The following is a 12,900-nucleotide window of genomic DNA, read 5'->3' on the forward strand; positions in this document are numbered from 1 at the left end:
ATTTGCTTAGATATTTGTTGCCTTTTAAGGCATTTAATTCCTTTTCATGAATAAAATTACACAGATTCAATTTTATGATATGATCATAAAATCTTAATACCAGCTGATTGACATTTATTCACCATTTTCATATTTTAATTTTTTGTAGGTTGAAGAAGTAATGAAGCTAAGTTTACGAGTAGAGGCTGCTAAAGCTGTACAAGCCTATACAAAAAAGCCACGCTGTGAATGGGTGTTAGAATGGCCTGGCCAAATTGTTTTGGCGGCTAGTCAAATACACTGGACATCAGAGGTTACTCAGGTATGAATAGCAAAAACAAACTTTATTTAATGGCTAGATGAATGCAAGGAAAGTCAAAGGTGACTCTTACAGATGAAATTGGCCAGGACAAATTGTTTAGATGTGTAGTAAAATACAAAGGACATCAGATTTCAATCAGGCAATGAATGAATATGCATTTTGTTGTACTATCCTGTCAAATTTTATCAATATTTGCCATAAGACAGTTCTCATTATAGGTTAATGTTTTGTTTTATTATAAGTTTATAACTTGGATTATTGTACAAGTGGCCTAGTGAGAATCCTTTTAATACAACAAAGCTAACCATTTGGAGCTTTTTGGATGTTTTTAGGAATCAAGATAATGGTAATTACTAGGTTATAGTGAAAGCACAAAAATATACATTTTTAGTATATGCCAATACATAATAATTAAGAGAGCCTGGTGATGTTCATAGCCTGACTGGTTTCAGTCCAAAAGGGACCTTCATCAGTGGCAGAATGGTGGATTAATGTTTGCACCCTTTTTATATATATATGGTAACCATGGTAACTGGCGGTTCAGTTAACCAGCGGTTCAGAGTAAACAGGCTAGGAACATCACCAGGCGCTGTTATTATGTGTATTGGCATATACTATATTTTAATGCTTTCACATTTATCCCCGCTGATACACATAATTTATATGGCTTCTCACGAAAACTCCATTTGGAGCAAATGTGTTCAGAGACCTCTTTTTTGTCAGGACACCTTTTCTATATTGCCTCGGTTAAAGTGGATTTATGTATAGATTTTGTGGAGCTTAAGGATAACTCAGTAATGTTTGTTAAAATTTAGACTAAAAATGTTAAGAATTGTCTTTTTAGGCAATCACTGGTGGTTTCCTAGGTCCATACTTAGCAAAAAGTAACAAACAGATAGAAGAAGTAGTTAAACTTGTCAGAGGTTCGCTGACATCTATGGCTAGAATAACGCTTGGTGCTCTAATTGTTATTGATGTCCACGGTAAGTTTGTTGTTATAAATTTGTTAAGTTATTCTCAAACAAATTTACAGTGAATTTTAACCATACAATTTAATAAGTAAGTGCAAATTGAAGTCAAAATAAAACACAGATTTCTTTTTATTTAGGAGTAGAATTATTACTGTAATCATATTTAAATAATTGTTTGTATCAATTATTACCATAACTTTGAGTGAATACAAATTTTGTTGAATTTCACAGCAAGGGATGTTGTTCATAACTTAAAAGAAAAAGAGATCAGGGGTCCCCAGGATTTCTCGTGGATCAGTCAGCTAAGATACTACTTTGAGGAGGAGTCTGTAATGGTAAGGATGATAACAACCTGTGTGGCCTACGCCTATGAATACCTGGGGAATACAGGACGTCTTGTCATTACTCCACTCACAGACAGGTGTTACAGGTAGGAATTGTTTACAATGAACTTTCATGCTTTGGTTTATTAATCATTTGATTTTAAAGATCAGTTTTCAATTTACAGATATATTTTAATTATTCATGCATTCAATACCATGTAATTTGTTGAAAGATTTTACTGTAAGATATCTGAATGTATTCTGTACGTCTTTTGAGTAGGTTATTGAATTATTCTTTGTTGTAACTATCTTAATTAATGCACACTGTAGCAAAGGAGTAAGTTTGGTAAGGGCCATATTTGGCCCCGATTATAAAGTTCAATGTAACAAGATGAAAAAATTTTAAGTTGCTTTTAGACATGTGAACCTACTTTTTTTAATCAATTGCTATGGTCCCTATAAAACAATTTCATCCACTGCACTATTTTTTGCTTTTCTTTTTTTTAGTTATACATTTTGATATTTGTATTTGCCTTTAAGGCTTAGAAGATGCCTGATCGTTTTAAAACTGTGGTAATTCTTGCATAAAATGTTCTGTTTATCACTTATAACATTATATTTTTATTATGTTTTAAGAACTTTGATGGGAGCTTTATTGCTGAACTTAGGAGGTGCTCCTGAAGGCCCAGCTGGTACTGGTAAAACAGAAACGTCAAAAGATTTGGCCAAAGCAGTGGCTAAACAGGTGGGTATTTATAATTGCTACTACCTAAAAGAGTAATAGTTTTAAACATATTATTTGAATTCTCCTCTGTTTTCTTCTTCAATATCAGTGGAATAACAATTGGCTTCATCTAAAAACAAAAACTAGTCGCCATAGATAACAAAGGATGCTTAAAGACACAATAAAACAAAACAAAAACCAAATTCCAGCCCTTTTTAAATAACAAGTTCATAAACACTGCAGATATTATGACCTGGTGCAATTTCAAAAGGAATGTTTTACAGGTGTAATACCACCATTGATTTTCCCCTATTAGTCTTTGTTAAATTTGCACTTTTCAAAAAAATGTGCAGAATTTATCCTTATTTCAAATAAAGAAATACTTGGCATGAGTAAAGTTTTATCCTGTCCAGTTCTATAGAAAAAAATTCACATAACATTTCATTGCATATAAGAAAATAACCATCATTGGAAGTTAACCAATCAAATTTCTCCCCTTATTTTATCTGTGTACAAGGTTTAGTCACCATGTAACCTCAAGATTACAAAATTTTCTATAGAAATCCCAAATAAAAAATAATGGTGTTTTGAAATACCCAAAACATATGTTTATGACACAGAAATGGTTTTACTGCAATAAAATGTAGAATTAATTACCTACAACTGTCAAATTCAAGGGAATATTTTTTTCGACCTACTTTCGTATACAACCGGATGTGACGTACCATGATTTGGTGGTATTACACCTACATAGAAAAGTTTATTTCTGAAAAAAATGTTGATAATTTTATCAGTCATAGCATACATTCAGAATATTGTTTTGCTTCAAGTGTTAGCTATTTATGTATATTATTCATTTATTATTTGTTTTACAGTGTGTTGTGTTCAACTGTTCTGATGGTTTAGATTATCAAGCCATGGGAAAGTTTTTCAAAGGGCTAGCCCAATCTGGTGCATGGGCATGCTTTGATGAGTTCAACAGGATTGAACTGGAGGTAAGGAGTAGAACTAAAACAAAGCTGCACATTATTTGTTTAGTTTCCATAGAAAATCACTTTTTGAAATTATTGAGAAAAATCCTAACCATTGAGACCTCTGTTTACTATTGGATACAGAAGAGCAAATTATATTAAATGTTATATGATGTAAAACAGGAGGTTAGTGTCTGATACACTAAACCCTACTACAATCTGTGCCAGTACTTAGTCGTGCAAACTGGACAATTTGTTGATTTGTCTCGTGTGTTGCACTGTCCAATATGTAAGAAAATTCATGGTATCCGTTTTATGTATCATATCTCATTGTTTTTAGTTCAAAAATTGAAAATGAGAAATATTTATTAATACTGTGTATACAATTTCATTCTGACATTGCATTGTGAAAATGGAAATACCAACTTTTTTAGATTGAGTTCTTTGCTAACCGATTATCTTGGAGTCTCCCATTGGTCAAGAGCATAGGCATTCCATCATATAATTGATAATGTAATAATTTTGTTAATATTACAGGTGTTATCAGTGATAGCACAACAAGTACAGACAATACAGAGAGCTGTAGCAGAACAAGTGAAGATGTTTGTTTTTGAGGGAACGGAGATTTCATTGGATAGAACTTGTACAATTTTTATTACAATGAATCCTGGTTATGCGGGTAGAGCGGAACTCCCAGATAATTTGAAAGTAATTTATTCATATAATGTACTAATGAAAAAGAAATGAAGTTAACATTTATAATTTGATATTGTAAACCGGTTAGCGTTTGTTCAGCTTTTATTTGCATGAACTTAAACGTTAAAAAGACAGTACAAAACAAAAAACTCAGAGAAAAAGAATTCTGAAGTACAGATCTAGATAACATAGAAAAAAGACATCTTTCTATACAAAAACTTACTGAAACAAGCAACAAAAGATTGTTTAAAATTATTATCACAGAAAAAAATACATGATAATTAATAAACTTTACAGGTATGTATTTTGGAGTAGTGGTAAATTTGATATTTTAGACATTTTTCACAATGTTGAAGGGTATTTTATTTTAGCTGTTTAATTAACTTAAAATTTCTGAATGATTAATTACAGATTTATTTGAACAAATAAATAATAACTGACACTAAATTAATTTTATTTCAGGTGTTATTCCGAACTGTAGCAATGATGATACCGGACTACGCAATGATTGCCGAGATATCTTTATATTCTATGGGTTTTGTTGATGCTAGAAGCATGGCTACAAAGATAGTAGATACATATAAACTGTGTTCAGAACAATTGTCTTCCCAATCTCACTACGATTACGGAATGAGAGCTGTCAAGTCCGTATTGACGGCGGCAGGAAATCTTAAACTGAAATATCCTGAACATCAGGAAGATGTATTGGTGCTCAAATCTATTAATGATGTTAATCTTCCAAAGGTAAATATTTGTACATTCTCGATATAATTTAAAATTCAGGGCTGTATTGCATGCATTGCCTATGCTTCTGTTCGGTCGATCATCAAACATTTTGCTCACACTTTTCAGAGAAATAAATAAACAGAGTGACTTTATATTTAATCAGCAGCTCAACAGTGAAGAGTTGTAAAATGTGTGCACTTTTTTTAATCTCTCAGACACATTTTTGCTGGTTTCAACCCTTGAATTACGAATTGGGGTACTATATATATACTCAGCATGACAAGGCATACATTAATTATGTTTACATTCACAGTTTGTTTCACTCTGTTTATGAGATTATGTTCTTATTATTTATAATTGTAGAAATTCTATAGTTCTTTACTAAAATGAATGAGATGCATTTGTTACAGGATGAACTAATCTATAAAAATTGTTTTATCGTACACATCTTGTAAAATTTTTATCCTATCACATGCCATTGTTTAAGGCTGTAAGAAACTAATAGAAAAATGTTTATTTTTACTTTAATTTCTTTTGCAGTTTTTATCCCATGACATACCATTGTTTGAGGGTATTATATCTGACTTATTCCCTCAAGTAGAACTACCTCAGATAGACTATGGACATTTGGAAGCTAGATTGAAAGATAACCTCCAGAAACGAAAGTTACAAAGTGTGCCATGGTTTATAGAAAAAATTATTCAAGTAAGAGTACATTAAAACTTTGATTTTAAATAGTTATTAAAAGGATTTAATAATTGCTTATTATGATTTTAAAATTTAAAGTATGCATGCTATCAGCTATCTAATCTAGATATGTGTATTATGTCATACTTAATACCACCATTGGCAGCTTATTTAAAAAAAACAGCTGAATATCAATGAAAAAGAAAAGATGCAAGCAACAACATAAATATCACAATAATATTTCTTCACCCTTGTATATCCTTTATAATTCCTTAGTTTCAAAAGCTTTGATTAATGAGAGATGATTAAGTGAACTTTCTTTCAGATTTATGATATGATATTGGTGCGACATGGTTTGATGATAGTTGGGGATCCATTAGGAGGAAAAACTAGTGCATTTAAAGTGTTAGCAGAATCCCTTGGTGACCTCCAAAAAAGTGGAGAGATGGACGAATACAGGGTAAGATACCTTTGTAAATATAACAAAATTGTAATCTCTTTTTAATTGTACTGTTTCATGCAGATTTCATTTGCTGTGTGAACAAATGTGGATTTACTCCTAGTAGACTAGATTCTAGGACTGACAACAATTTCTAGCAAGTTTTTGAAAGGTCTTGAATTCAAGCATGATGCAAATTGTTATCTGTATAAATGAAATATATAGGCACAAGATTAGTGTTTATGTTTCGAAGAATAACTTTTAGTTGTAGGGTTAAATAAGAGAAGTAGTAAAAAAAGATAAATTAATTTTGGAATTTGTTCTTTATTTGGATCAGGGTTTTGTTAAGTGTTCGGGTACTATAAACCTGAGGTCAAGGTTATTAATGTTAATGATGGATGATACTCACAGTAAAACCCTATAGTACAGGGCCGTAACTAGCCCCTTTTAATACTGAGGCAAAATATATTCGCCGAGCATAGCGAGGCGAAAAATGTTTGGCGAGGGGTCTGGAGGGGCTTAAGGCCCCCAGAAGCTCTGAGAAAAATAACGCAAAATCGTGCATTCTGAGCGTTTCCCGGACTCTTTTTTACATAGAAACGCAAATCATTTTTAGCTATTTTTTCGACAATATTCTGGTCTCAAAGCAAAAACATAGATTCATTGTTATTTAAGACTTTAAAGTTTTAGGGAAATTCAAAACATTAAAAGACCGATATGTAGGATAAAGCTAAAATCTTAATTCTCATAATCATTAATACCGGATCTGTCTGTCTGTTCTTGTTTGTATTGTGCTGACTTGAGATTTTTTATGACTAGATTTAAATATAGTGACAGTCATTAGTGCAGTAATATATATACGTTAAATACTGGTACTGCTCAAGTCGACACTAGGGACCATATTGACCTCGTTTTACGGTATTTATGATTCTTTCATTATTGAAGACCCTCCAGCAACTATCAAGATGAAGAACAGGAATAAAAACTTTGACCATTGATCATTTGTATTTTTTTCTATACATTGACATTGTGTGCGATCAGCTCCTGTGCACGTGTACTTCATATTCCTTTATTTTCTGTTCAAGGGTCTGAACACGACTTAATGCAAATTTAACCCTTGAATGTAAAAGGTCATATGGCAATACATTGATGTTTTTTTCAACAAATGATTTGATACCGGGAAATTGGTGGTCTTACTTTAATTTAAACCATGTCAGCTATCTACTTTTATCCACAGGCGCTTGGATATATGATACAGTTATTTTTTTCAATTTTGTTGTTGATTAAGATATTCAATTTTCAATATTTATAATACATATATATCACTTCTGTGCATATCTCACCTACAGAAAATACCTAATTTTGCAATCCATACTAAGAAAAATTGGGTATGGTTTTATATACAAGAAAGGCAGTTTCGTATTCTTTGATATCAAGTTCAATTCTTCATTCAGAAACAACCACTTTTTTCTGTGTCCAGTAGCATCGTATATTCTTAAAACATTTTCTCGCAAAATGCCTGGACATAGGTGGACATGCAACATTACACAGTGTGACACGTTTACAATTGAAAATCAACACTCAGACTAGTCATTAAGTAGGACAATAAATAAAGAAAAGACAAACCCGGGACACAGAAATACAAACAATAGACCATCAACTCTGAAAACCAAAAGTAAAATAGAAACATGGATTACGAAAAATATGCAGGGGCGACATCAGAGAGTGAAGAGAACTTGCTTCTTGCAAGACACTTTCAGTGAAAACAATTTGATATGAAGACAATAATATGAAGACAATCTTTTGTTTTAATTTTTTTTTTTTTTTTTTTTGGAAATTTAAAACATGAGGCATTTGCCTCATTTGCCTCAATGTAGTTACGGCCCTGTAGTAACATTTTTGTTACTGATTTAATGCACAAGAATATATAAGCATATTATTACAATAATCTTTACTTATTCTATATAAAATGTTATATTTTTTGTAGGTGAAGTACAGAGTAATCAACCCCAAGGCTGTGACCATGGGTCAGCTGTATGGTAGATTTGATTCTGTATCACATGAATGGTTTGATGGTCAGTTTTTTTTTTTAAACATTATGTAAAGCATTATTTAAATATATTGTACACACTAGTAAAAATATTAAAAGTGGACTAAAAGGTTTTGGTAAAAATGCATGGTTGTGGTGGCTTTGATAGAAAGGGAGCCATTCATCAATCTCGGCCTACATTTTTACTTAATTTTTTTTTATCGTGAATTTTTATACTTATTAGTAATTCCAAAAGTGAGCATACGTTATTGTAGAGTAAAACCGTAGAAAGAGGTTAAAAAAACAGACATTAATAGCTTATTCAGCTTTCTTCTATGTTATTGATAGTATTTATAGATTATCGTTGATAATCTCAACGAGATTGATTTTCTCGCTTGAGCCGATACGGCGAAAGCAAGAAAAGCAATCAAGTTGAGATGACCAATGATAATCTGTTTATCGCTATTTTACCTATTACGTAAATTTCATGTCAATTTCATTAGCAACACCACGTGCCTCCTTAGTTTCTAGCGATAATTTTTCATCTCAAGCGAGTAGCATGATATGAAAAATTATCACAAAAAAAGATCAAAGGAAAAATGCACAATATAGTCCAATCAACTTGAAACTTAGTATACATGTTCCCTATGATATGATCTTTCTAATTTTAATGACAAATTAGAGAATTACCTGCATTTTCACGGTCCACTGAACATAGAAAATGGTATTGCGGATGGGGAATCCGTGTACTGAGGACACATTCTTGTTATTATACCTTTTATAGACTATCTATCAATGTTGAGTGCTTTCTTTCAAAATCTATTTTTTTCTGAGAACTGAAATAAATATTTTCCATGTTAACAGGTATATTAGCAAATACATTCCGTGAACATGCAGCAGACATGTCAGACTACAGGAAGTGGATTATATTTGATGGTCCTGTGGATGCAGTATGGATTGAGAACATGAATACAGTATTGGATGATAATAAAAAGGTACTGCACTGATTTACTTAGTTGAGTTGACATTTTTAGGTCTTGAAATAACTCGTTTGGGAGCCATGTTTTTTTTTGTGTACTTTATTAATTTTATCTTGAGAAAGGGACATCTTATTACAGTTCTTTGATTTCAATTTTTTTTCCAAGTGTTATTTTAAGATCTAGTTTGTATCAAAGAAGATATTAATTTTGAATGTTAAATTGAAACCTATGCTTGTATTAGAAATATTTATTCATATTATCATAGCGCTGAATACTTCTTGTCTTTTTACATAAATGGGATTCATTATTTACCTTTTCAGCTTTGCTTGATGAGTGGTGAAATTATACAGATGAACAACAAACAAAATATGATATTTGAAGCTCAGGATTTAGAACAGGCTTCTCCAGCTACAGTCAGCAGGTAAGAGTTACAGTATCCTTCATTAATTACTATCAGAGTATTAAATATGTTAGTTGAAAAGGCAGTGGCTTACTGTGCAGAGCGTTTTTTTTGGTCCACAGTGTTTGATTTGGATCATTTAGTTTCCTCCATTCAAGATTTTTAGCTCACCTGGCCCGAAGGGCCAAGTGAGCTTTTCCCATCACTTGGCGTCCGGCGTCCGTCGTCGTTAACTTTTACAAAAATCTTCTCCTCTGAAACTACTGGGCCAAATTAAACCAAACTTGGCCACAATCATCATTGGGGTATCTAGTTTAAAAAATGTGTGGCGTGACCCGACCAACCAACCAAGATGGCCGCCATGGCTAAAAATAGAACATAGGGGTAAAATGCAGTTTTTGGCTTATAACTCAAAAACCAAAGCATTTAGAGCAAATCTGACATGGGGTAAAATTGTTTATCAGGTCAAGATCTATCTGCCCTCAAATTTTCAGATGAATCCGACAACCCGTTATTGGGTTACTGCCCCTGAACTGGTAATTTTAGGGAATTTTTGCTGTTTTTGGCTATTATCTTGAATATTATTATAGATAGAGATAAACTGTAAACAGCAATAATGTTCAGCAAAGTAAGATTTACAAATAAGTCAACATGACCAAAATGGTCCGTTGACCCCTTTAGGAGTTATTGACCTTTATAGTCAATTTTTAACCATTTTTCGTAAATCTTAGTAATCTTTTACAAAAATTTTCTCCTCTGAAACTACTGGGCCAAATTAATCCAAACTTGGCCACAATCATCTTTGGGATATCTTGTTTTAAAAATGTGTGGCGTGACCCGGCCAACCAACCAAGATGGCCGCCATGGCTAAAAATAGAACATAGGGGTAAAATGCAGTTTTTGGCTTATAACTCAAAAACCAAAGCATTTAGAGCAAATCTGACAAGCGGTAAAAGTGTTTATTAGGTCAAGATCTACCTGTCCTGAAATTTTCAGATGAATCAGACAACCTGTTGTTGGGTTGCTGCCCCTGAATTGGTAATTTTAAGGAAATTTTGCTGTTTTTGGTTATTATCTTGAATATTATTATAGATAGAGATAAACGGTAAACAGCAATAATGTTCAGCAAAGTAAGATTTACAAATAAGTCAGCATGACCAAAATGGTCAGTTGACCCCTGAAGGAGTTATTGCCCTTTATAGTCAATTTTTAACCATTTTTTCGTAAATCTTAGTAATCTTTTACAAAAATCTTCTTCTCTGAAACTACTGGGCCAAATTAAACTAAGCTTTGCCACAATCATCATTGGGGTAATTTGTTTAAAAAATGTGTGGCGTGACCTGGCCAATCAACCAAAATGGCTGCCATGGCTAATAATAGAACATAGGGGTAAAATGCAGTTTTTGGCTTATAACTCAAAAACCGAAGCATTAAGAGAAAATCTGACAGGGTTTAATTGTTTATCAGGTCAAGATCTATCTGCCCTGATGTTTTCACATGGATCGGACAACCCGTTGTTAGGTTACTGTCCTGAATTGGTAATTTTAAGGAAATTTTGCCGTTTTTTGTTATTATCTTGAATATTATTATAGATAGAGATAAACTGTATACAGCAATAACGTTCAGCAAAATAAGATCTACAAATAAGTTTACATGACCAAAATAGTCAATTGACCCCTTAAGGAGTTATTGCCCTTTATAGTTAATTTTTAACATTTTTCATAAATTTTTGTAAATTTGTAGAAAAAATTTTCCACTGTAATTACTGGCCCAAGTTCATTATAGACAGAGATTTTTGTAGCAACAAGAATGTTCAGTAAAGTAAGATCTACAAACACATCACTATCACCAAAACACAATTATGTCATGAATTTATCCGTGTCCATTATTTAATATGCACAAGACCAAGGTGAGCGACACAGGCTCTTTAGAGCCTCTAGTTATAGATTTGAAAATTCATTAGTTAATATTACCTTCAGAATCAACTTTCTTGGTTTTGCTTAACATTTTTATTACCTTACATTGATTTTATAAGTTTCATATATAAACCACAGGTAAATTGAAATTGATACATGTACTGCCATGAAATATTATATTTTTAAAGTCAAAGGATAATACTATACATTTATTTCCCGTTCCTGAGGGAGATATGAAGATTTGTTCACCCAAGAATATTCATATTTCACGAGGGCTCTGCCCGAGGGAAATGTGATTTTTCGAGGGTGAACAAATCTTCATATCTCTCGAAGCTTAGGGAAATGAATGTTTTATTCCACTGCCTATGCTTCGTTTACTTACTGAATATACTATATTAATTTGTATACGTTTGTTTTCTTATCTGCTTGTTTGAATAGCTAAACACGGCATAAACAGTGCGGATCAAAAGTAAATTAATAGTCTTTTTATTTTAACGCTTGAATAAATTTAAACACAGTAATGACTTATCTAACACTATTTTAATTAAACGACTTTCAAAACGGTATGCACATTAACCGCGCGTAACGTCATATTACGAGGTCCCGATCTACAGAGGGGAATATGATGTTCAGAGGGGAATATGATACTCAGAGGGGAATATGAAGTTTTGTTCGACGTCACGTGTGATAGTTTCAACCAATCAAATGTTGATTTCACCATCAAAATCAACATGCAGTGGAATAAATATATTTATTCTATGCTTGACTTTTAGGGTTGGTATGATCTACCTAGACCCTCTACAGCTTGGCTGGGATCCACTGATTAAATCTTGGATGGAAAATGATCTACCACCAAATTTGAATGAAGAACAAAAGGAAACAATACAGGTTTGACATGTTATTTATTATAGATGGTGTAGGTTTTGTTTGCTAGATTTGACGAAAATAACCTAGACCAAATTGAAATTTATCTGATTGGATATGCTTTTTTTTTTGTTTGAAAATTAATTGCCTCTTTAACCAACAACAGTAACTAAAAAAAGAATGAATGAAAAAATGACAGAGATTTTAAATCATTATGATTTCAGAAAATTATGTATACACCAATTGTAATAAAAATGATATAAAATAGCAAAAGTTTCTAATGTACAGTAGTTTTTATGCTAGATAATGTAGAAATATTTGCTGTTTTGTTTTTGCTAGCTACTATTTGAATGGTTGTTGCCGCCATGTTTGACCTTCGTGTCAAAGTATTGTCGCTGTTTACTGACATGTCATCCGATGCATTTGACAAAAAGTATGTTGACATTATACGGATGTATGTTAGATGATGTCAGGTGAGTATCAATTATCAGATTTACAATATGTCATATGTTTTGCAATACTTATAGATTATCATTGGTCAGTGAGATGAGGTTGATTTTCTGGCTTGATGCAACGAAATTGAGAAAAGCAATGGAGTTGAGATCTGTTTAATGCCATTTTAACTAAGATGACGCTGTTAATTTCAGTGACAACAGCGTGTGCGCCATTAGTTTCTAGCGATTATTTTTGATATCACTACTGTGCTGAGAAAGGCAATTATCAGTCAGTTAGATCAAAGGAAAATTTCGTAAAATAGCGATAATTATAGATAATCAGGTTTTCCTACACAATGATATCATAAAATTATCAGCCACAAGCTACAATGTGAACTTTTTTGGTGTGTGAGTATAGCTTCACATTGTTTGTAGTGGC

At 32.4% G+C, this 12,900-nt stretch overlaps 1 protein-coding gene across 3 annotated transcripts in view; it reads left to right on the forward strand.

The window, feature by feature from the left end:
• Positions 1-12,900, forward strand: part of LOC143067222 (dynein axonemal heavy chain 3-like) — a 133,847-nt gene that overhangs the window by 53,135 nt on the left and 67,812 nt on the right. For all 3 annotated transcript variants that reach the window (XM_076240331.1, XM_076240337.1, XM_076240342.1), the window contains exons 27-40: positions 149-301; positions 1,146-1,284; positions 1,504-1,702; positions 2,232-2,340; positions 3,195-3,314; positions 3,828-3,998; positions 4,449-4,730; positions 5,253-5,417; positions 5,725-5,859; positions 7,826-7,913; positions 8,732-8,862; positions 9,168-9,268; positions 11,937-12,051; positions 12,367-12,500. In XM_076240331.1, the coding sequence (XP_076096446.1) occupies positions 149-301; positions 1,146-1,284; positions 1,504-1,702; positions 2,232-2,340; positions 3,195-3,314; positions 3,828-3,998; positions 4,449-4,730; positions 5,253-5,417; positions 5,725-5,859; positions 7,826-7,913; positions 8,732-8,862; positions 9,168-9,268; positions 11,937-12,051; positions 12,367-12,500 (2,042 nt within the window). The remainder of the gene's footprint in view (positions 1-148; positions 302-1,145; positions 1,285-1,503; positions 1,703-2,231; positions 2,341-3,194; positions 3,315-3,827; positions 3,999-4,448; positions 4,731-5,252; positions 5,418-5,724; positions 5,860-7,825; positions 7,914-8,731; positions 8,863-9,167; positions 9,269-11,936; positions 12,052-12,366; positions 12,501-12,900) is intronic.

The sequence above is a fragment of the Mytilus galloprovincialis genome, chromosome 1 (genome assembly GCF_965363235.1).
Source record: "Mytilus galloprovincialis chromosome 1, xbMytGall1.hap1.1, whole genome shotgun sequence".
Taxonomy (NCBI): domain Eukaryota; kingdom Metazoa; phylum Mollusca; class Bivalvia; order Mytilida; family Mytilidae; genus Mytilus; species Mytilus galloprovincialis.